The sequence below is a fragment of the Erpetoichthys calabaricus genome, chromosome 2, assembly GCF_900747795.2.
Source record: "Erpetoichthys calabaricus chromosome 2, fErpCal1.3, whole genome shotgun sequence".
NCBI classification, from domain to species: Eukaryota; Metazoa; Chordata; class Cladistia; order Polypteriformes; family Polypteridae; genus Erpetoichthys; species Erpetoichthys calabaricus.
The window spans coordinates 204,390,328-204,416,248 of record NC_041395.2 but is presented as its reverse complement, the minus strand read 5'-3'; the positions used below and the strand labels follow the sequence as shown (position 1 = coordinate 204,416,248).

Below are 25,921 nucleotides of genomic sequence, written 5' to 3'. Positions count from 1 at the left end.
TGGTCGGTAAGTGTATATTACACAACGTGTTTTTTTATGGGTAAGGCCAATTATCCAGAATGTAATTTATGCCCATCTAAGATGCCTGGCACCTTTATGCATGACTTTTGGGGATCCCCAACGTGTTGGAACTGTCGAATACTGTTGCTAGTGCCCTGGCATCCATTCTGGATATTCAAATACCTGTATTACCACAGTTTCTGATTTTACTGGAAGTTTTAATTTTATACTTTGATGCTTTTAGAACACTCAGCTTCAAGAATTAATGGTGCATTAGAAAATAGTATTAAAAAAGTGGGAGGCTATCACTAAGAAAATCAAAAGCCAGTTGTGTTTAAGATTTTTGTTTCTATTATGACTTGCATGTTATGAATACTTGGTGATTGGCTGTCACGGGTGAGTGGGCATTTTGGGATTGGGTCATGGATTCTTGAGATGGGGAGTTTGTGAGGCCGAGGTTTATGACTTCTGTAATGTCTAATGTCCTTAATATCATGATTGTTCAAATGTGTTTTTTAATTTTTTTCAATGACCTATTTATGATTTTATATATGTTTTCTCTTTTACATTGCTATGCAACATATCTTACTTTCAACAAATAATTATCACAAAAAAAGAACTTTATATTATACTTGAAAGCAAATTTAAATTAATTGGTCTCAAATGTCAGTCTTCTTTCTAAAAAGTATAAATATAGAAAGTCTGTGGAAATATTTTCAGTAATAAAATGTCATTTTAGGAATTTTGAAATTAAATGCCGTAGCACATACTTTTTTTTTTTTTTTTTTTTTTTAACCAAAAACTAGATCGACCTCAGTTAGGAATTTAATGTCATCACTTTTTTGGAGAGTTTACTGATAAAGTAAATAACAGTCTTGTTTTTGATGTATTTTTTCCCTATTTCACTAATTTTTGTTCTCCTTTTTTAAATATATACCCAAGTGGCTTAGAAGATGTGGGTTTAAAGTGTTCATTCATTCATAATGAACACAGCAATGGACTGACTAAAGAGGAGCAAGACTATAGGTACTGGAAGTGGCAATTTTTTTGTTACTTGTCTGAATTTAAGGTGGTGTTTATGCTTTATTGGAAGAACCTTGCATTGAATAGTTTTATTTCAGTATTTGATTTATGCATTTTTTTTAAATGTTCTGCTTTTTATACAAAACTAGATGGTGTTAGAATTAAACTAATTTATATTTAAGCCGTAACTTGGAAATTGTACACTGTTTAAAAAGATTTAGATATTTTTGGGAGGTTTTGTTAATCAAATATTACACTTTAAGTCTGGGATGTAAAGTTTTGAAATTTGCAGTAAAAACTGATACAGTAAATTGTACACAGCAATTTAAAAAATATTTATTTATTATAAAATTAATTGAATGAATTGAGCATATGTACATTGTATTGTATATTAATTGGGGCCTCTAAAACATGACAGTAACAATTTATGAGAAGTATTCGGGGATCATATTGGTCTTGTCATAGTCCACATTTATTCAGTTATACAAAAGTAGTTATGAAGGCTAATGGGATGCAAAATTATGTAGTATATAGTTCTCAATACAAGTGAAAGTTAAACTGTTTAACGCAATTGTGAAATCTAAACATTTTTTTACACCAAGAACCACATATACAGGAGGTGCAAAAAATATACCAAGTAATGTTATACATTCTAGCCTACTTTGGGGTAATCATGTTTGTTCCTTTGTGTCTGAAGTGAGTGCGTTAATTAACGGACATAATACAAACAGTGAACTTTAGGATTTGTTGCTTGTTTTTCATATAGGTTGTGAGAAAGGCGCTACATAGCGCCCGACCCAGCACAGACTGACATAGAGGCACGTGTAAAATCCAAACAAGACTTTTATTTTCTTCAGCTGGAGGGCACGTCTTCCCTGTGAACCCCCCAGCCACAACACAGTCCCAAAAGCACTGAACACACAATCCTCCACCTCGGCACCACCACTCCTCCCAGGCAACCTCGTCCTCTTCCTCCCGATTCTGGCTCCTGAGTAGTGGATGCTGGCCCTTTTTATAGCTCACCCTGAAGTGCACCTGTTGCTAATTGCCCTTCTGGGCGGGGCTGTAGAGGTGTCCATGTTGGCTCCGGGATCCATGCAGCTACCCCTGGCGGCCACCCTAGATCCCCACAGGGTTGTGGAGAACTCCATCTCCCATGGAACCCTGTGGGAAACTGAGGCACCATCATCAACCAGGGAGGCTGCCACCAAGCGTCCTGGGGAAGGTACTGAGGAACCCATGGCTGCTCCCCTGGAACATAAGTAGAAGGGGCGTCCCGGCCGCCCGCCACAGGTACATTTGAATTAACTAGTTAAATTAATATATGTGATGCATTACAGTTGTGGAAGGAAAGCCCTCTCACAAAATCTCTTCACAACTCAAATGAGCTGGTTTCCTCCGGATGCTCCGGTTTCCTCCCACAGTCCAAAGACATGCAGGTTAGGTGCATTGGCGATTCTAAATTGTCCCTAGTGTGTACTTGGTGTGTGGGTGTGTGCCCTGCGGTGGGCTGGAGCCCTGCCCAGGGTTTGTTTCCTGTGTTGCGCCCTGTGTTGGCTGGGATTGGCTCCAGCAGACCCCTGTGACCCTGTAGTTAGGATATAGCGGGTTGGATAATGGATGGATGGATGCATTTTGTTAACTGACATTTTGGCTTTTTTGCCTCAATGTCTATTCAGCCAAATTCTGTACATTTTATTTTAACATTATACAATCCTTTATTTACAAGCCCAATGTGCTGCATACAGCTATAGCCATCATTAAGTTGGAGCAAAACACAAAAAAACATGCACCCAAACAAAAAAATGTCAATGAATACAATAAACAGCATGCACATAGAAATATTTATACATCTAGCATACTTTATACTAAACATTATAAACTTTTTAAAATAAATTTGGCATATTTTAATAACTACATTCCATAATATGGGTACTCAAAATCTAGATCAACTTCAAATTTAGAATAAGAAAAAAGCAACCACTAGTCTGCACATACTAAGTTCGCCATTGGCAAGCTGCTCTTCCATCCCCTCTAACTACAGTAGCATAACACACAAGAAGCAAAGTACAGTCAATTTCATACTTGAGGTTCATGACCTATGATAATATACCTATGTTGAGGTTCATCTCCACAACCTGGAGTGATGACATGTTGAAAATGATATTGATGTCAACTGATGTCATAGTGAAAATGAATATGGACAGCCTTGCCCCCAACTCTAAAAATAATGCTCTGTGCTAACATAATGGTTCTTCTGGCCTGGGTTTTAATGACAAAGATGATGGAGCATCTCTAATGATGGTGAGTCGGCTATTCAAGAGATTAAGGGCACAATAGATAAAAAAATATTTCTCTAATAACTTTTACATAGTTTTATTTATCCTGAGAATTTAAAAAAATCCTCCATATTATGGATGTGAAGCCTAGCTGTTGGGGCATAGCTGTTAAAAGGCTCCTTAAAGTTAAGGAGGGGCATTTGAAATGCTGAAAATAATTTGAAAAGTATCATTTTTTCTGAAACTTTAGAAAGATTTGGTAAATTTCATATTGTTTCATACATACTGAGTGTATTTAATGTGTGTTTTATTTAATTTCTGAAGGTCTGATAGCTGTTCTTAGAAAGATCATGGGGTGGAACTGTTGTTTAAAAATGTACTAATTATGTACTATTAACTGTTCAAAGGAGGTAGAACTACTGTGCTGCTGTTAGTTTTTGAATTTGGTCAAAGGGACAAGTAACTGATTAATATACTTAATAGCATGACCATTATACAGTATTTAATTCCATTTAAAAGAATGATCTGATTAACCACAGTTACTTAGTTGTTTCTTGACTGTAGAGTATAGCAGGCAGAATATGACTTACAAGCATGGATATTTCACTATCCCAGTTACATTCAAAAATAGCACTGCTAAAGATACTTTCAGGTATACTGTTATAATGTTTTGGTATATAAAATTAGTAACAATTCATTTTGTTTTTAGCCTGGATTTTGCAATGAGTGACACATATGAATCTATTGAATAATATATTAAATTGTAGGTCGAACTTTATAGTATATTAGTGACATTGTATTGTGCCTTAAGTTACTGGCAAATTACATGATTGAACTTTTAAAAAATGAACAAATGTCAAAAGAATTATTTAACATACAGTATGAGGTAGTTTTTTATGTTGAGTATTATCTTTCTGGTGCCTATTTGTAACCTTGGAATTTCTTACGTGTTCTAATGTAAAAGAAGGCAAACTTCAGTGTCACATATTTTATTTTTTGTCTGAAACAATGTAATAAAATAACTTAATTTTACATACTTGTGTAGAGGAATTTGCAAGATTTATTTTTGTTACACACTAGGAAAGCAAGGCTAAAGAATGTATGATAGCATGGTGCAGTGTTTCCCAAACTCGGTCCTGGGGACCCCCTGTGGGTGCAGGTTTTTGTTCCAACCAGATTCCTAATCAGTGACAACACCTGATAACACTAAGCTCATTTAATTAGCTGTTTTTTTTTTCTTTTATTCGACATTCAGAAAAGCACAGCAGCATGATTTTTACATTTATAAGACATTTATATAGTAAATATTTCTGCTTTTGCTATAGATTTAAATGCTTAACTCTCTTTTGTGGATTTCATTATACTTTGCCCTTTCCCTGTGCAGTTTTCCCCCCTTCGTTGTATCTTAATAATGACAACCAGCAGAGCAGACACCCAGGCAAACAACACACTGAATAATCAAAGGCTACAACTACTTTAGAGTCAGACCCACTAATTAGTAAATAATGGATTAATTAAACAATTAGAACACCTTGAAAAGTAGAATGAAGATGAAAATACTGTTAAAAAGAAAAAAAATACATTATTCTTATAGAACTGCTTGGTACATTTTACATTTTTTTTTAGCAAACTTAGTTTTCTAATTTCTATATTGGTCCCTAAACACAGAACTTGGTAAATAACACATCACTTAATTAGCCCAGGAGTTCAATTAAAAACAGAAACTGGTTGGAACAAAATCCTGCAGCCACAGGAGGTCCCCAGGACCGAGTTTGGGAAGCACTGGCATGGTGTATTGGGTGTTTATACACTCGCCAACCACTTTATTAGTTACACCTATTCAACTGCTTGTTAAGACAACTATCTAATCGGCCAATCACATGGCAGCAGCTCAATGCATTTAGCCATGTAGACATTGTCAAGATGGCCTGCTGAAGTTCAAACCAAGCATCAGAATGCGGAAGAAAGGTGATTTAAGTGACTTTGAACGTGGCATGGTTGTTGGTGCCAGGCGGTCTGGTCTGCATATTTCCAAAACTGCATATCTAGTGGGATTTTTATGCATCTGTCGTCTGTCAACCTGTCCATCACTATTGCAAATAAGAAAGGGCTCAGAGCCGATCCCTGATGTAATCCCACCTCCACATTGAATGCATCCGTCACTCCTACCGCAGACCTCACCACAGTCACCCTTCCCTCGTACATATCCTGTACAACTCTTACATACTTCTCTGCCACTCCCGACTTCCTCATACAGTACCACAACTCCTCTTGAGGCACCCTGTCATATGCTTTCTCCAGGTACACAAAGACGCAATGCAACTCATTCTGGCCTTCTCTATAATTCTCCATCAACACCCTCAGAGCAAACATCGCATCTATGGTGCTCTTTCTTGGCATGAAACCATATTGTTGCTCACTAATCATCACCTCACTTCTTAACCTAGCTTCCATTACTCTTTCCCATAACTTCATGCTGTGGCTCATCAATTTTATCCCCCTGTAGTTAATACAGTCCTGCACATCCCCCTTATTCTTAAATATCAGCACCAGTACACTTCTTCACCACTCCTCAGGAATCAAAGTCTAATTCTTCATTTGAAGGGGATGATCCTGAGTTACCAGTGCTTATAGCTTCATCCAGTGGTGGTGTTTCAGATAGTAGTAATCCCTTCATGTGAACTGCTACATCATAGAGTGCCTTTTTTCCATTAGCAATCTGGTCACTGCTCAACAAAATTTGGCTCATTGGATCAACATAAATAGCAGCTAACAAGATTTGATTATCCAGTAAGAGACTCTCTCTTTTCTTCATTGAAGATACGATGCCATCAGCTATTAACCCTCCACTTTTGTTCAGGCAATAAATATATCAAGCTCTTTCATTCCAAGAAAAGTTTACCGGGTGTTAAATCTTCAACTTCAATCTGCAAGCTCTTGGTGACAGTAAAGGGATAAGAAAGTAGACTTTCCAATTCTTTTACTTGTGCCCACTGGCTTTTAGTTAATAAAACATTTTCATTGTCCAGTTCTTCAAGAAAGTCTTAGTTCAAGCAAACGCTTTACCATCAAATAAGTGCTTCCCCAGCATGATGTTTGATCCAGAATGGCTCCTTTTCCTGCATGTCTTTTCAAAGTGGCATCTGTTTAAGGGGCCCTGGCTGCAACAGTTACTTGCCTCAATTTGCCAATTAGAGTAGCTGCATGACGACCATTCAATCCGTCTCTTATAGCAAGTTGCAAAGTATGAACAGCACAATGCATATGTTGAATAGTGGTAAGCTTAGATGCTTCTTCAGCAATGTTATCCAAAATTTCACTATTCTCTTCGGTTTCACTTTCTCCAATACTTGCAGAACTGTCCGTCTTCCTCTAATATCTGTTTGTCACTTTCTTCATCCACTTTATTCATTTTCTCAGTTGTGCTTAACATATTAGAAGCATTATCTGTCACAATACATAGAATCTCTTCCTTTTTAATTTCAAAATCTTCTAGAACAGGTGGTGTGCAAAGTTATGCTAAAGTTCAGCTCTAGGTGGGAGCATATGTGGAGAGTGCAGACAGAACCTCTGAACATACATCGGGCCATAGCACACACCTACAACTACATCATTACACTTGTTTACACTCAAATGAACTTGTTAAACACATTATATCTGAAATAAAATTAAAACACGTTTTGTAATGTACCATAATCCAGATTACAATATGTGAATGTCAGGTTGTATAATAGCTCAGCTGAACTTCACACTTATAGTAACTATGCACTGGGCTTTATTCTTACATCAGAGAAGTACTTAATTATAACTAGTGTTTGTGAAATGGGACGTTTGAACTTGCTGTATTTTTTTTTCATTACAATTTAAATTGATTCGGAGTCGGTACATTTTTGCCGACTCTGACCCCGACTCCAGGTACCCAAAATTGTCTCCAACTCCACAGCCCTGGTTTAAATGCCACAGCCTACGTAAGTATTGTTGCTGACCATGTCTATCCGTTTATGACCAAAGTGTACCCATCTTCTGATGTCTTATTCCAGCAGGATAACGCACCATATCACAAAGCTCAGATCATCTCAAATTGTTTTCTTGAACATGATGAGTTCACTGAACTCAAATGGCCTCCACAGTCACCAGATCTCAATCCAATAGAGCACCTTTGGGATGTGATGAAACGGGAGGTTCACATCATGGATATTTAGCCAATAAATCTGCAGCAACTGTGTGATGTTATAATGCCATTATGGACCAATATCTTTGAGGAATGTTTCCAGCGCCTTGTTGAATCTGTGACATGAAGAATTACAACAGTTCTGAATGCAAGAGTTGTCTAACCTGGTACTAGCAATGTGTACCTAATAAAGTGGCCAGTGAGTGTATGTCTCACATGCTACTTAAGATGTTTTACTTACTTGTGCTTAAAGCAAAAGTTTGGAGGAAGACACTTCTTTCCTAAGTCTTTCCTGTGATACATTTTGTGTTTGGTGTCAGGGTCTGTATTAAATGCTGAAGTTGCTTATTTTGAAAGTGGTGCTTAAAATTACATTTTTTACTGACTTAGAAGTGTATGTATAATGTGTAAAGCAGTATCTTTGACTAATTAAATTATCATTAATGTTTATTGTAAAACTGTCTGGTTTCTCAAATAATTAAAGTGCATATTTGAAAAGCTTGTGTTTCTTTCATATTACAGGAGACTATTTTTTGGGGTGAATGAAATTGCTGTTAAGGTGCCATCAGTTTTTAAACTGCTCATTAAAGAAGTAAGTCTTGGCATTTAACACAAAAAATGTAATAGATAAAAGAGTGCAAGTTATACCTTAGTAAGTTTTTTTGGGGGAATGTAGGTTTTTTTTCCACTTCATATTCTCATGGATGCACCAATCTTCAGTAACCCCTTCACATTCGTGAGGGAAGACCCTAAAAATGTGAAAATCTGCAAATAATGCTTGGACCGCCTCAAACATACCATACAGTTAGATAAGAGGACCAGTTTTAAATAGGCCAAGCTTTAACACTGTTTATTGTACTAGAAATAACATTCACAATTCTTAATATTATAGCAGTGGCGGGCCGTCAGGGCCTGCAAGGCCTTCTCTGCTGGCCTAAAAAAATATCTGAATCACAAACTGATGTTAATTATATTTTGTCCATGAATACTTGTTAAATAATTCCAAATAGTCTGTCTGCTTCCTTTCATAGCTTTTCCGATAGTTGAGCTGCGCCTGCTTCCAGACGTGTATTTTCGTATTAAAACATTTAACCAATCACATTTCAGCCATCATTTGTTGCCAGGCAGGGTCAAAGTCAAAGTAGTCTGCCCGGAGGCCTTCACAATCCGTCGATTGAACTGTTGTTTCAACCAATCAGATTTTGAGTTGGTTTCACTAGAGCCCTCTAGCAGGCGAACGGCAACGTCACCGTATTCAGACCCATTGATTGGATAGGATTGTATAATAGAAAAATCTGAATGAGAGCATCATGGGGCAGCTGTACACATTGGTATGTTTGGCGGTGACCATTCCTGTGTCCACTGCTTCTGTCAAGCGGACATTTTCAGCCCTAAAGCGAATTAAAACTTATGCCAGAAATACGACAGGGCAGGTTCGACTTTCAGCATTAGCTTCGATGGTGATAGAAAGGGACTTTGTGATGGAACTGAAGCACATGGATAATCTGTACGACAGAGTAATTGAACTGTTTTTGAGGAAAGAGAGGAGGATGGATTTTGTTTACAAATAATCCGAATTTTTGGTGAGTAAAATGTTGCGATTTTCCTAATATAATATTGCAAGTTTATGAGTTATTATTGATGTTTTTTGTGTGTGTCGTGGCTGTAGCTGCAGTAGAAAGGAACTTGTTCGCCCCTGGTTTGTCTATTCAATAAAGGCATTTATTGTGGCTACAGGAGTTATCTATCTACGATGCAGCGGCTCTTTATACTGTATTTCTGCATATTAAGATGGTTTTTATAACCATAAATTAGTTTTTGAGGGGCGGGTTGATTCAGATGGAGCACTACTGAAGGCCTAGGTGTGAAATGCACGGTCCACCACTGTATTATAGCAATGGTGACGAGCTACATCAGCCAGGGATGAGTCAACCATTGTATGTACTGGCATTTTATCAGCAGCAGCAGGGATGCGTATAAAAAATGGTAAGCCTGTAATGGCAAACGGTCCTTTTAATGATAAGGAGCCATGTAAAGAGAAAGAAAATCCATTCTGGCACTCACTGGTGTCAGGAGCGCAACAAGGAAAGAAAGTGCCGAATATTAAGACCTAAAACTAATTTGGCTCTTCAGAGGAATTGTTGGAGAATGTTGTACCTGAGATCCGGGATCTGGCATGACATTTTCAGCATCAGTATTGGGAGGAGTGTAGGTGAGAGACTGCTATCCCTACAGCTCTACCACTCCTTGCGGATAATCTGGCTGATGGAGCTGGGGAAAAGCGTAGTAGATCGAGTGGCCACTGATCCCAGGTGAGCTGTGTGAGGCAGGCCCGGGGGTAAAACTGCGCAGGCAAAATTTAAGGCAGATTGCAGAGACGTTACAGGGAAATAATGAAGGGAGAGACTCAAAGCTAAGCTCTGGACCTGGAATGGTGTTTGCAACGTCAGTTCAGGGAGATTTGCCAGCTCTGTTAAAATTGATAGATCACTGGACAGAAGCTCAGCGGTTAACGCCCCTGCTGCATCACATCACAATTATTTATTTATTTTTTTACGAAAGCTACTTTTAATTTTAAAAATATGTACACTTACACTAACAAGTATCTAATAACAATAAAATATACATATTATTGTATGTGATACAAGTCATTGTAAGTATTGTTTATATATTTTTAGCTTGCGGAATGTCTGAGTTTTTGCAGTCTTTCTGCAAGCTCCAAAAATATTCCAATTTAATTGTTCACAGCCATCTCACAAATAACTGAACCTGCAAATATCAGATTTGCAAATGTTAAGTGGTTGCTGTACATGTTTTTCAGAGAAACTATTATAAACCTAAAAAGTGAACATATCAGCTGATTAACTATAGTTAATTCAAATTAGATACAGTATAAACAGTGTAGTTGAAATACCAACTTCATAAAGAAATATACAATTGATAAAAACATTGTGAAGAGTCACAATGTAATAAACTAGCAGAAAATGGTCTCTAACATTGAAGAACCCATTCCTGCCCACTTTATACTAGCTTTTCCCAGTCTTTAGTTATAAGCCATTTCATCTTAAAGTAGTAGCTATACAAATATCTGCTTCTCAGTATTAATTTTTGTGCCATTGGTTTTAAGTTTTAAGTGTTTTTGGTTACTAACATGTGTTCTCTTTTATGGTAAAGCTGTATTAAAATAAATTGGCCTGTTAATATCCAAATCTTATCAAAAATGCTTCTGATAATAATGAACTCAAGATAAAGGTTATTTCTGTGCAGTTCACTGCATCCAGTAGTTTAATTACATTAAATTTATTTTCTCTTTAGGTTCTAAATCCCTTTTACATCTTTCAGCTGTTCAGTATTATTTTATGGAGTGCTGATGAGTATTACTATTATGCTGTGGCTATTTTTATCATGTCTGCCATTTCAATAGCTACCTCTTTATACACCATTAAAAAGGTAAGGCAAGATTTGTGTTCTGTTTAATTTACAGCAAAACATTGTTAAACTTATTTAAATCATTATCCGGTAGCCCAGAAGTTTAAACCAAGATCTCTGTATTTAAAGTAGGTTGACAATTGACTGAACTTTTTCAAATTATATAAAAATTAAGCTGAAATGTCTATTAGAAAGCTCCATACTACTGTATATGAATAAATTCCTTTGAAAATTATGTAAATCATTTCTATTTCAGGTTTGATACCTGAGATTATTTTTATCCTGGGGACACTATCAACAACAAAATAAATATCAGCACTACTGCTGTTACTGGCGTAAATGTTAATGTTGTTAGTGTACCATTTAAGCTAGTAAAATAAAGAAAAACTCATGTAAAACTGTTTGAGCATGTACAGACTAGTTTGTTTGTCCATTTTAGAAGCTTTTTCATTAGTTAGATGATAGTGGAGTAGTTCCTGACATCAGTGATTTCCCCATACCCAAGAACAATAGACCAAAGACCGTTTGCACTAACTTCACCTGTACCAAAAATATATTTTCAGCAAACTTTATTAATATACCTTTTCCCAGACATTTTAAAATAAAACCATTGTTTTGATCGAGCAATAATGGGTATTAGGAATTTTCTGTTAGTGAAGCTAATCATTATATTTCAACAACTGGAGTCAAAGTATAACCTAGAATTTGATTATAGATTTTAGCAGTGTGTTTATTATTCTTCGTCTGCATCTGCAAACTTCAGATTTTGATATTTGGCATAAATTGGACAGTTTTCTTGAGAATCCTGGCTAGTAAGTGAGATTTAATATCTAAAAATGAGTCTACTCTGTCATTTATAAAACAGGAATGTGTCTGTAGATAGCAAGAAAACTCCTGTTTTAGAAAAGTTGTGAATTTCTAATTTCAAATAGAACATCAGCTACCCACTGACTTAAAAGTAGTGGGGTGGGATTCTTCCATTTGAGCAAGATAAGTCTGTGTGCTAGTAGTGAGGTAAAGGCAATTACCCTAGGTTCTTGTCTATAAGCCGGACTCGTGTATAAGCCGGAGACCAAAAATCATACGAATTTTTAAAATAAAATCTTAGCATAGATAAGCCGGACTCATGGATAAGCCGAACGTACTATAACCTATAACTAATAGAAGGGAGGGAGGTCAGTGGTCTCACTCGCACCCATTTAATTTCTTTAAGGGGGGAGAGAGTGTGAGATATTGGCGTCTCTCTCACTCCCCGCATGGCGCGGTTGGAGCGGCTGGAGCGCATTCTTTCTGCTCTGGGCGTCGCCGAGTCAACACGCGCTCGTAGTGGTCATTTAAATTGTGATTTTGTTAAATTTTTGTTTTGTGAAATTTGTTAAAATGGATAATGTAAAGAAGACTCGAAAATCTTATCCCAATCATCGAAAACTTGAAGCGGTGAGCTATGCCGAAAAGTATGGCAATGCGGCGGCGGCTAAAGAGTTCGGAACAGATGAGTCAAACATCCGGCGATGGAAAAAACAAAAGCCTGTTATAAAAGCAATGCATCCGAAGAAGCGCTGCCGTCGGTCCCGAAAAGAGTTTTGCCCGGAATTGGAGTCACAATTGAAGACATGGATTATCTCCAGACGCAATGAAAATAGAAGAGTGTCGACCACTGGGATTCGTTTGAAAGCGAAAGAATTGGCAAAACATTTAAAAATCAATGACTTCAAAGGCAGCAAATGTTGGTGTTTTCTGTTCATGAAAAGACACAACTTATCTGTAAGAGCCATTACATCTATTGGACAGAAGTTACCACAGGATTGGGAAGAGAAAATGGCTGTCTTTGGGGTTTTTGTCAAAAATGCGATCAATGGAGTCAATTTCGAACACATCGGGAATATGGATGAGGTCTCCATCAGTTTCGATATGCCCAGTGGTTTCACAGTTGAGACAAAGGGATCAACTGATGTCAGAATCACTACCACTGGCAATGAAAAGTGCAATTTTACTGTTGTCTTGTGTGCTACAGCCGATGGTGGAAAATGCAAACCTTTAGTGATTTTCAAACGAAAAACTATTCCTAAAGATGTCTTCCCTAAAGGAGTTGTTGTCACAGCAAACGAAAAGGGATGGGTTGACGCGGATATGGTCAGCTATTGGTTAGAAAACATTTGGCGTAAACGCAAGAATTCATTTTTTTGCCAGAAATCAGTTTTAATATACGATTCGGCTCGACCTCACATCACAGAAGAAGTCAAAGAAAAGGTGAAAAAGTATTCACAATTGGCTGTTATTCCTGGAGGACTGACATCTAAATTACAGCCACTGGATCTAAGCGTTAATAAATCTTTTAAAATCAAAATGCGTGAGAAATGGGAGGACTGGATGGTCAATGGTTACCATTCATTCACTAAGTCTGGATCAATCAAAAGGGCCTCTTATGCTGAAGTTTGTCAATGGATCGACGAATGTTGGAGTGAAGTAACCGCGGATTGCATTAAAAATGGATTTAAAGCCGCGAATATCTGCGAATATCCAACCGAAGTGCTAACAACTGTGATATCTCGTGCCACTGATAGTGAAGAAGAATCTGAAGAAGAATCCGAAGATCAAATCGAATCTGAAATTCCAGAATCTTTTAACGAGCTGTTTGATCTCTTTAATACTGAATCTGATGAAGAATTTGATGGCTTTGATTAATAAAAATTAATTTTTAAAAATGTATAACTTTTTTTAATAAATTGATTTTGTGTACGCGCTTCGCCTTTCGCGGCTTCACTCCATCGCGGATTTTATATATAAGCATATTTAAATATATATCGCGGATTTTTTGCTGGTTCGCGGATTTCTGCGGACAATGGGTCTTTTAATTTCTGGTACATGCTTCCTCAGTTGGTTTGCCCAGTTGATTTCATACAAGGGACGCTATTGGCAGATGGCTGAGAAGCTAGATTGCTTACTTTTCTCTCTCTCTTGCGCTGACTATCTGTGATCCTGACGTATGGGGATTGAGCAGGGGGGCTGTTCACACACCTAGACGATACGGACGCTCGTCTAAAAATGCTGAAAGATTATCTTCACGTTGCTATCTTTTGTGCAGCTGCTTCCTGAAACGACATGCTGCACAGTGCTTCGCATACTTAAAAGCTCGAAGGGCACGTATTGATTTTTGACTGAAAAACAAACTCTGTCTCTCTCTCTCTCTCTCTCTCTCTCCCTGCTCCTGACGGAGGGGGTGTGAGCTGCCGCCTTCAACAGCTTTGTGCCGCGGTGCTTCGCATACTTAAAAGCCAAACAGCCCTATTGATTTTCCTCTGCCTTTATGACAGTCTCTGCTCCTGACTCCTTTGAAGAGGAAGATATGTTTTCATTCTTTTAATTGTGAGACAGAACTGTCATCTTTGTCTTGTCATGGAGCACAGTTTAAACTTTTGAAAAAGAGACAAATGTTTGTTTGCAGTGTTTGAATAACGTTCCTGTCTCTCTACAAACTCCTGTGTTTCTGCGCAAATCTGTGACCCAAGCATGACAATATAAAAATAACCATATAAACATATGGTTTCTACTTCGCAGATTTTCTTATTTCGCGGGTGACTCAGGAACGCAACCCCCGCGATGGAGGAGGGATTACTGTATAAGCCGGACTTACGTATAAGCCGATATTCTATTTTTTCATTTTCACAACTTTTTTCCTTAGATAAGCCGCGGCTTATAGACAAGAACTTAGGGTACAATTTGTTTGTCTTCCACCACTTTAAGCCCATCTGGGAGTACACCAAACACAGCTTTTAATGGATTAGGAATGATTGTGACACCGGGGCTGTCTGATAAGCGTTCAAAGATTTTTGTCCAAAATTATTTTAATTTGGCGCATGCCCAAAACATGTGGCCCAGAGAAGCTCGATCTGGATTGTAATGTTCACTGGTTGAATCATGTCCTGGATACATTTTGGACAATTTTAAATGAGATAAATCTGCTCGATAAAAGATTTTAAGTTGAATGATTGAGTGCTTTGCGCATATGGAGCTAGAGTGTATTCTCTGCATGACTGCCTTCCAGTCCTTTTCTGAAATATTAAGTGAAAGATCCTTTCCCCATATTACCCTGGGATCTTTGAAAGGAAAGTACATTAAAATGTTTGTATATATTGTAGAGATGCTATATGAGTCTTCAAGACTGATCAATATTTCTTCTGGAATAGAAATAGGTGGAAGGTGAGGAAAATTGGGCAGGTTCAATTTAGCAAAGCTTCTAATTTGAAAGTAGTAGAAAATTTTTATTGATGACAGTTAAATTTGAAATTTAATTGTTCATAGGATGGGAAGACATTATCTATATTCAGATCTATTAAGTGTGTTAACCCCTGGATATTTTCCAAACATTAAATATTGTGTATGTTTGAGAGGGTGGAAAAAGGTGGTTGTCATGTAGAAATGGAATAGATAAGAGCTTCTCTGTCTTAAAGTGCTTCCTACATTGGTTCCATATTCTGAGTGTATGAAGGGCAATTGGATTATTAGTGTATTTATGATAATTTGTATTTATTGGGCACTGAGCAGGGAATATAAAGAAGTACTAGAAGATTTTAATTTTGTGGCATACCAGGCTTCTGTATATTCATCAATTTGTGTTGCTGTCCAGTTCTTTATGGCCTGTATATTTGCCGCCCAGTGATAAAATCGAAAGTTAGGTAGTGTCATGCCCCCCTTTTGCTTTAGGTCGTTGTAAAGCCGCCCTTTGAATGCATGGATATATCATATTCCAAATAAACAAGGTTATGATTGAATCCAATTTCTTAAAAAAATGATTTAATGTATATGGGAATGCTTTGAAATAGAAAAAGAAGCTTGGGAAGGATGTTCATCCTGACAGTGTTATTTGTCCTCGCTAATGTGAGATGAAGGGTAGACCATCAATTTCCATCTTGTTTAATTTTTTCCAGGCAGACAGCAAAGTTTTGTTGAAAAAGAGCTTTATATTTTCTTGGGATATTTACCCCTAGATATTTCAAATGATCTGCTTAGTTAAATGGGAACATGTCCAGTTAGATATAGTATGCTAGAGAGTTCACTGGAAAAAGAACACTATTATTCAAATTGATTTTTGTCCCGATATCTTTTGAAAATCTGCTAGTGCTTTTAGGTCTGCTGGCATGGAATTTTGTGGGTCAGATATCTACACAGTACCATATCATCTGCATATAGTGATATTTTGTCTGAAAATCCCATTTATCTCTGATGATTGTTGAAAGTAAACAGCCAATGGAGCAGTGGAGATTGCAAAGATCAGTGTTGATAGGGAGGCATCAGTGTCGAGTACCACGTCCTAGTTTGAAGAAGTCTGAAATAATGTTGTTAATACAAACTGAGGCTTCTGGACTAGTATAGAGTAGTTTGTGATCCATGCACATATGTTTGGGCTGAACCCAAATTTCTGTAATGTGGTGAATTGGTAGTCTCTTTCAACCATATGAAATGCTTTTCTGCATCCAAAGATAATAAGATCTCTGGGGTGTTAGATTTAATCATTGAATATATTAAACAAATGTCGAAGATTAGAAGCTAAGTGTCTGCCTTTAATAAATCCATTTTTGTCTTATGTGATATTATAGAAGAGCACTTTCTCAATCCTTCTGGCTAGAACTTTGGCGATTGTCTTAACTTCATTATTCAGGAGTGAGATAAGTCTGTATGATGCACATTGTAGTAAGTCCTTATATTTCTTAGGACAGATGGTAATTAATGTTAGTGAAAAGTTTGAGGTAGAATTTTGTTGTCTCTAGTTTCTATAAATGTTGCTAATAATAGTAAAGCCTGCGGTGGGCTGGTGCCATGCCCGGATTTTTTCCTGCCTTGCACCCCGTGTTGGCTGGGATTGGCTCCAGCAGACCCCCGTGTGTAGTTAGGATATAGTGGGTTGGCTGATGGATGGATGGATAATAGTAACGCTAACTTATTTGAATTTTTTTTTTTTTTTTTTTTTTTTATAAAATTCCACTGGGTAGCCATCGGGGCCTGTTGCTTTCACACTTTCATCTGTGTTTATAGTGTCTAGTAATTCTGACAGTGTCGAAGGTTTACCCAGTTTCGCTGCAGTAAGAGTATCTAGCTGTTGTATCTGTAATGAATCAAACAACTCATTATATGTGTCTTATCTTCTTTAAACTGAGTAGAATATAAGGACTTATAGCACTCTCTAAATGTGTGGGTTATAATTTTATGGTTAATGATATTATTTCCGTCTGTGTTGGTAATAACTCATATTGCATTGTGGACTTCCTGCTTGTGGATTTGTTGTGATAAGAGATTTTTGGCCTTCTCCCCATGTTCATAAAAATTATGTCGATTTAAAAATGAGCAGTTCCATTTCTTTAGTAGTCAAGAGGTTGAATTGTGATTGGAAAACCTTTCTTTTCCTATTAAGTGCCTCATTTGGAGACCAAGATCTATTCTGGTATTTTCACTGATTAACTCAGACGCTTTCTTGGTTTCCAGTTCATTTTTGTGACAAAGATATGAAATAATCTATCCTCTTAAAAATGCCTTCAGAGTATTTTTTCAGAGACTTCTAAGGATGCATTTGTCTCGAGAAAGTAATCAGTTTGCTTGGATATGAATTCTGTACAGTTCTCATCGGCTAATGACAGTGGGTGAAGATGCCAGCTATGAGATGAGTGTGTCAGGCATAGTCATTTAAGCTCCATGATCAGAAGGGCATTTTCAGAGATAACAAAAAAAAATTACTGTTTATGAAGAAGTAATGAATTATTGAGTAACAATGGTGTACTGGTGAGAAGAAGGAATATGCTGTTGGGTTAGGGTTTAAAATCCTTCATGGGACAGATAAGTTATGATCCATTACTAACTGTGCATTTATTTTTGCAGTATTAGATGTTATCACCACTGTAGCTGAAGATGTATCCAGGTCTGAATTTAAAAGACAATTAAAGTCTCCTTACATTATAGTTTTAAGAGTGTTCACATTAGGAATAGACGCAAGTACATTTTGGATGAAACCTCTATCATCCATGTTAGGTGCATAGATATTTATCAAAATAAGTTTAGTGTTAAATAAATTGTAGTGTTAAATAAATTGCCCATCACCACGGCATGTCGCCCTTCAGGATCAGATATTTGGACCTTTTAGGTAAGAGAATACTTTTTCTCTTTAATTCATGATTGACACCTTTGACATTGCAGCTCACAAAGTTTACTGTTTGGTCATAGAGACATTGCTTCTGAACTTTTGATGACATTTTGTAGTCTTAAGTTAAGGTAGTACATTGTTACATATGATAGCTTTGACCTAGTTTTCATATTATTGCAATGGTGTCATGGCTATGGAGCCTTTTGTTATGTTGGCTCTTACAGTTATTGGGGTAGAAAAGATAAATAAGAAATAGCATTGCTATCTTTCTACCCCCCTCCCTTTATTTTGCCTCCCGAAGTGAGGCAGACCACACTGTAAAAAGTCCTGGTCCTCTGACATGCCAAGAGATAGAGCACGTCCAGAACAAAATGAACCACTCAGCAGCGGTGCAGAAAAGGTTAAAATTGAGATATCTTATGAAAGTATGGCACAAGTACCATAAGCCTAGGCTATTATCTTAAACAGTCCCAATACAATAAACCTATGGAATAATGTTAAGTCCTTTATTGTTTCTGTTGTTTTTTGAAAACTTTATTGTACCATCTGTGAAAAAGTTTGGCATCATTGGTGCTAGCTTCATATGTAAAAGTGCACCGGTCATCAAAGAAAAGTTCAAGTACTTACTGACAATTTGACTTGGTAGCTTCTGTTAATTAACAAAACAAATTAAGACATTACTTAAAAGGCAAATATTAAAAATGTTGGTAAAAGTGGCATTTACTGCATCATGATGCAATGGGGCAAAACACAGACTCAAGAATCTTAAGCAGCAACAACAACAACTGACATTGAATTGTTTTTACAAACATTACAGTTGACTGACAATTAAAAATACAGTATTTATTGGCATTTTCAGTCAGAATTTCATGACACTGGTATAGACAGAGATTGTGAAAAAGAGTTAAATAAGCTAGATAATAGAATGAAAAAACAGAAGAAAAAATACTTCACTTACTGAGAATGCCATGAAAAATATGGATGATGTAGGTTGGGTATGATACTTGGATGTTATGTTATCTTGATTTACAGTGCTGTATGAGGTGAAAATCATGTGTTTAACTGTCCATCAGCTGTGGTTCAAATAATTAGCAATTTGTCCATATTTTACTGGAGATTGGTGAGAAAGTTATTAAAACTGGTTCTATTTTTTTTTTTTTTTTTGATTTAGTAAAATAGGTCTTGTATACCACTGAAAGCCTGCTCTTAAAGGACAATGACTAGTTTCACACTCTTTTAAGCCACTTTAAGTGGCTTCTCTTTCCTGAAATATTGCTATGAGTATTCATTTATGAAAGTCATAAAATTACTACCTTGGAAAACTGCAATGAAGTTGTATATCTTCTTCTAGTTAATTAACCAAGCTATATGTTTTCCCAAAAGATTTGTATTAGACTTCTTAGTGTTCACAACAAGGTCTTTTAAAATTTTGGTCATTGTGTGCTACTCAAATAATCTTGAAATAGTGGATTACATTATAAAACACACACTGATTTTGGAGTAGAACCATCATTTCATTAGTTTACAGTAAGGACTGTATATATTTTGATGAATGGAAGCTAATAGTTGTTTTTTATTTATTTTCCTTCAGCAATACATTGTATTACATGATATGGTAGCAACCCACAGTATTGTCAGAGTATCAGTGTGCAGGACAAAGGATGGTAAGTAAAAATACTGCTCTGTGAACCTGCATTTAAAATAGAGGATTAGTATAGAGTCTGTATTATTGGATTACAGCTGAAGCTGCAGTCTGCACAAATTTCCTTTGTAAACCTAAAGATGGATTATGTTCAGTTCAATGTGGGTATCTGAACACTGGTCTACAAAAAACTATTTTGCTCCCATCAAAAATTTTACGTTTGTTTATAAAATTGAGAGTGCTGAAATCCAAATCTAGCAACAGAATTGCTCTATCGCTCCAGTTTTTGTGAGTTTTAAAATAAAATAAACACTATTTCAGAGGAAAAAAGTAATATAATTTTTAAATTAATTATTTAGACTTGGGGAATATAAATTGCCCAATTGTTTTTAATATAACTATTAAATATAAAAAATAGTTTTAGTAGTTTTTCTTGTAACCTCTGAGTGCGTTTCTTTGTGGAATGACCAACAGATAGACTTATTCTACTTTACTCTATAACATCTCTCCATTTGAGTGATGTCCTGGTGGAACCTCTCCCCATATTCATTAGAAACTGCTCCCATGCTCTGGGGTGGTGGTGGGGGGGGGCGGAATTGGGGGGAATCCAAATTAGAGTATGCTGAAATTGTTTTTTAAGATGTTTTACACCCAAGTGCTAGGTAAGAAGAGAGAAGCTCCTCAATCAGTTCCTTGTGGTTTCCCGCCTTTGTATTCTCAAGAAAACTGTAACTTTTGCTGTCTCAGTAAAGTAAGCGTGTCTATTCTTTTACCATTTTCTTACTTCTTACCTGGTCAAGACAATGGATAGATCAATTTGATCTTGCATAGATATGTAAAAACCATTTAAACAACAACTTTTATCTTTTCTGAACCATAAAAAGGCATCTTTCAAAACCTTCTAAATATAAACTCTTAGCTATTTTGAAGAAGTAATAAGAGAGAAAACAAATACTGATTGAGAGCAAAAAAGTGTAGCAGATACTTGATTTTTGTAGAACGAAGAAGAAAGACATTTTTCAATGAAAATATATTTCAAATAATATTCTGAACATGTAAAATGCTTATTCCATACAAGTGTAACGTGATGATGATTTTTAAAAACCAGTTTTTTCCAAAATGGTGTGTTTTTTGTCCGAATCTGATATCTCATGTAAAAAATGGTTTATGTTTAATACTAGAATTACCAAAGCTTACGAAAAAACACATACCTAAAAGACAAACTTTTCCATGTTTTAGTACTAATGACAAAATTTTGACATGAAGTGTATAATGTGTGAAGACTGAAGTCCAAATATCAAATAAGCACTTTAAGAAAAGGTACAAATATAACAGAAAAAAATGTGCTTTTTTTCAAGACTGTAACCAAAGAAAAAGAAATTGGGTTAGTGTGGCTTGTTATTGTGACTTCTTTGGTAGTATAGCGGTAAGAGCTACTGACTCCTATTCAGAAGGTCCCGGGTTCGAGTCTTAACATGACCCAAAATAAACATTTTGCGTAGTGAGCTGCTCTTATTATTACTGTTATACAATAAAAACATACCTTTGATTTGAGTCTGTAACAGCTGCTATAAATGTATGGTACTTGTAAAGGTTAGCATTTTTTAATTCAGTTTTATTCTCTCAGTCGCGTTCATGCTCGCCCAGGTGTGACACTGCTGTTTTCAAATAAAGACATGCTATAACAGAGGTGAACTCAGATCGGAGAAAGAGATCAGAAGCCCTCCCTGCAAGAAACATCTACTCACACATAAGGACACCGCAGCTGCTTACCAGGCGTAAAGGCGAAAGATAGCACAGTTTCTGTGTATCAACAGGTCGGACGTCATCCTGCAAGTCAGTCTGCCCCACATCTGTCCTTCAAAGAAACAGCATGGCTTACAGAGCTTGCCAGCGTATTGTGCAAACCTCTGTTTGTGATTTGTTTTGTGATGGACTTTACATAAGAAGCATTTATATGTTACTTATATAAAAGCCAGGTTGAGCAATGGTATGAGAATGCAGTTAGACTTTTTTTTGTACACATACACTGTCCACATCTAAACACTAGCATAAAGACCATCACAAAACATAATCACAAACAGGAGTTTGCGTGATACGTTGGCGAGCTCTGTAAGCCGTGCTGTTTCTTTGAAGGAGAGCGTGTGGGGCAGACTGACTGGCAGGATGACGCCGGACTTTGTCCTGTATCCAAACGGTGCCATCTTTCACCTTTACACCTGGTGCAGCTGCGTTGTTCTTATATGTGCGTAGACATTTCTTGCGGTGTGGGCTTCTGTTCTCTTTCTCCGATCTGAGTTCACCTCTGTTATAGCACGTCTTTATTTGAAAACAGCAGTGTCAGATCGGGGCAAGTGTGAACACGACTGAGAGAATTAAACTGAATAAGAAAAAGCTAACCTTTACAAGTACCATACATTTACAGCGGCTGTTACAGACACAAATCAAATATATATTTTTATTGTATAATAGTAACAATAAGAGCAGCTCACTACTCAAAAAGTTTATTTTGGGACGCGTTAAGATTCAAACCCGGGACCTTCTGAATAGGAGTCAGCAGCTCTTACTGCTGTACTACCCAAGAAGTCAGGATAACAAGCCACACTAACCTGATTTCTTTTTCTTCGGTAATAGTCTTGAAAAAGCGCATTTGTTTTGTTATACTTGTACCTTTTGTTAAAGTTCTTATTTGATATTTGGACTTAAGTCTTCACACATTATACACTTCATGTCAAAATTTTGTCGTTAGTACTAAAACATGGTAAAAGTTTATCTTTTAGGTATGTTTTCAACATTTCTGTCATCCTACACTTACAGTACATAGACAGTAGATCTTTGTAGACACGGAACACACATGAAATGCATGTGTTCCAAATAACAATATATTTTTTTAGCCTTTACTGCTCTAGGTACCTGACTCCCTGATAAACAAGGCTTCAGTTGGGAGAGGTTTTTGCAGTTTCTCGTGAGGGGGGGGAATGGTATAGCAGGCTGCTTGAGATTATCGACACATTTACAAGACAAAAGACGCTGAATGGAGAAATGCAAGCGTATTTAAGGTGGGCCGGATTTACAAGTTTTTTCGTAAGCTTTGGTAATTCTAGTGTTAAAGAAATTCCAACTTCAGAAATGGATTCAGCACACCATCTTTTTTGCATGGGAGGATTAATGCAGACCAGTGATATAAATTCTGTAAACATATTTGTGGAAGTGAAAGATGAATTGTTTTGTCACCGACTGTTACTGTCAAGGTGAGAGAAAGTATACTGTATACTAAAATGAAGTGAGAATGCTAATATTTTAAACAAAAATCTATTTATTCCCATGATGCTTTTATGCACCTTTTGGTCTGACAAAGCCATTTCTTGATTAGCACTGTTTGTTACTTGATCAAATTAATTTGGCTATCTGAATATCTGCCTCCAGATGCCTGCAGTTGCATTTTGTGCTGGTTACTAGCGTTACTAGCTCCAGTTTTAAGCACTTTGTCTGCTCTTGAAAAGAGACTAAATAAACTAGTTTGGTTTCTGAAGGTGCCCAGTTGGTTTTTCTGTTAAAGTGGGTCCTGTATCTGCATCATTCTCACATCTTTTGTATTGGCAATGAAGGCCTAATGTACCATTGAATGCCTAACCAAAAATGGCAATACCCAGCTGATTCTATGTTTTACAAACTATTTCTTCTTTGTCCAAACATATCTATATGTCAAATTAGTGAACACACTCCTTTTAATCATTGACTATGATTTTTTTAATAACGTAATGATTGTTTGCTGTTACATTTTGGAATTCATATTTAGATAAATAAAAAGATTTGTACAGTTGGGGCTGAGTGGTGGCTCTGAGGCTAAGGATCTGCGCTGGTATCCAGAAGGTTGCCGGTTCGAATCCCCGTCACTGCCAAAAGAGATCCTACTTTGCTGGGCTCTTGAGCAAGACCCTTAACCTGTGCTCCAGTGGCACTGTACAATGGCTGACCCTGCGCTCTGACCCCACGGAGTATGCGAAAACTAACAAATTCCTAATACAAGAAATTGTATAAGGCAAAATAAAGAACAAAAATATATATATATACCCTGGCCGATTTACATATACAGCCTTAACAACAAACAAACTAAAACTATGTTATTTTTATGAAAATGTGTTTTTAAAAAAAATATAAATTAATTGTACTTCCTACTTACAGTGAATAATCAAAGAGAAGTCAGCTGTGCAATACTAGCCCATGATATTTTTTTTTGTATACAACTTTTTTTTTATTTTTCAAGTTTCATGGTTTTACTTTTATTTTGAGGTGTGATGGTCTGATAGATAGAAACAATTTACAAAATTCTAAAGTTATAAATACAAATGTATGTACGGGAGATTTATAATGGTACCCTAACTGTACCTTTGTTTTTTTAGTTATTGAACAGGCAATGTCTACTGATCTTGTGCCTGGTGATGTCATTGTGATCCCAGCCAATGGAACAATTATGCCTTGTGATGCTGTATTGGTGAGTGGCACCTGTATTGTCAACGAGAGTATGTTGACAGGTAGGTGATATAAAAATTAGCTCACTCTTAACGAAGGGGAAAAAAAGGATAAGAAAATCCCTATTTTTAATCACTGGCATTCATGAATTGTATTATATTTTACAGCCGGCCATCAAGGTGATGGTATATGTTTTGATAATAAAGTTTACACTTTAGACAAATCTTTGATATTTGGTAATATTGTATATTTGCCATTTATTATTTTGGTTTTCATGTATATTAATTTTATTATACTTTTTTTTCTTATTTATCTGTAAAGGCATTATGATATCCATGGCAGATTTTCAAGATACATATTTTAACTTTTCAATTTCAGCTTGGGACTAATTCATCTTCTAGCTGAAATGAATCAGAAATTGAAAGTGGGGCATAATTAAAGAGTTGCGAGCTTTTTGCTTTCTTTAACCCTTTTTTGTTGCCTTCACTTGTGTGCTTGCCTTTGTTGCTATTTTATAGTTAGTTCTAGAAAGTTTTATTTGACACTTTAAGGTCTGAAGTATTTCAATCTTTATTTTCTTTGAACTAGAAGTTGTCAGTGGATTTTTCGCAACTCATGACTTTTTCAAGTATCCACTCTCGTTTGTGCCAAGTCTTGTAACTTGTTCACCTATGAGTGTTTACTTCATTTTTTTTGTGCCCTGATTCTGCTTAGGACAGCATGTATAACATTACTTGCCTCATTAAGCCACTTACAATGGCTTGATTGTTATTTGTTACTGTCAGTTACAACTTATTTTCGGAATAGATCAACATCAGATAACAAGTGTGCTTGAGAAAATACTATGAGTGCAAAATCAACAACTACTCAAAAACAATACCATTATGTCATATAAAATTATTTAATGCACATAAATCCAGTAAAAAAGCCTTCCTGTCATAGCCCTAGAAGTATTTCTACATAGTGTTCGTTAACACCAGCTACGGACTTTACATGCTGTTATATGCTGAATATAAGGTGACAGAGACAGCTGACATGCTTCTGTTCCCATGTGTAAAGAAAGTGGGATCTGATTTCATCATGTTTGATAATGTATATCTAAGAAAACATGGGGAAGCATGTAGAAGAGCTCCTATGCATCCAAATAACATAGAATAAGGAGTGATGAAAATCAATTTAACTAATAGCCTAGTTACAAGGAAAAGTCAAAGATTTTATTTTTATATATATTAAATACAGTCACATTCTGAATTTCCTTATATATTTCATTGAGATGCTGTTATACATACTGATTAATGTACATTAGCTTTTTTATTGCATTGATAGGAGCTGTAAATAGTTTTGTTTCTTTATATGACAAGCATTTCTGAAGAAATTTTGTTTCATAATAGGAGAAAGCATTCCAGTTACAAAGACTAACCTGCCAAATCCCAGTAGAGGTATGAAAGAAACAGATGAAGATGAAGTCTTCAGTTTGGAAGAACACAAACGACATATATTGTTTTGTGGAACAAATGTAATCCAGACACGTTTTTATGCAGGAGAACTTGTAAAAGCAGTGGTGGTAAGAACTGGTAAGATAACTTCATACAAATAGTTTTCTATATTCAGTAATTAACATTCAGTATTCCATATTCAGTAATTATTACTAGATACGGTGTTGTAGATAGTGCTGCTGCACTACAGCTTCAGAAGGTAGGTTTCAAATCCTGGCATAATGTGATTGGTGTGAAATTTGCTATTTTCTTCTTTTCCATATGCCTGTTTTTTTT

General features: G+C 36.3%; 1 protein-coding gene across 1 annotated transcript in view; it reads left to right on the top strand.

Moving 5' to 3' along the window:
* The window catches only part of atp13a3 (ATPase 13A3), a 239,012-nt gene that overhangs the window by 111,122 nt on the left and 101,969 nt on the right, over positions 1 to 25,921 (top strand). The window contains exons 6-11 of the mRNA XM_028795036.2: positions 943 to 1,026; positions 7,996 to 8,065; positions 10,789 to 10,923; positions 19,626 to 19,698; positions 24,080 to 24,211; positions 25,541 to 25,723. Of these exons, the coding sequence (XP_028650869.1) occupies positions 943 to 1,026; positions 7,996 to 8,065; positions 10,789 to 10,923; positions 19,626 to 19,698; positions 24,080 to 24,211; positions 25,541 to 25,723 (677 nt within the window). The remainder of the gene's footprint in view (positions 1 to 942; positions 1,027 to 7,995; positions 8,066 to 10,788; positions 10,924 to 19,625; positions 19,699 to 24,079; positions 24,212 to 25,540; positions 25,724 to 25,921) is intronic.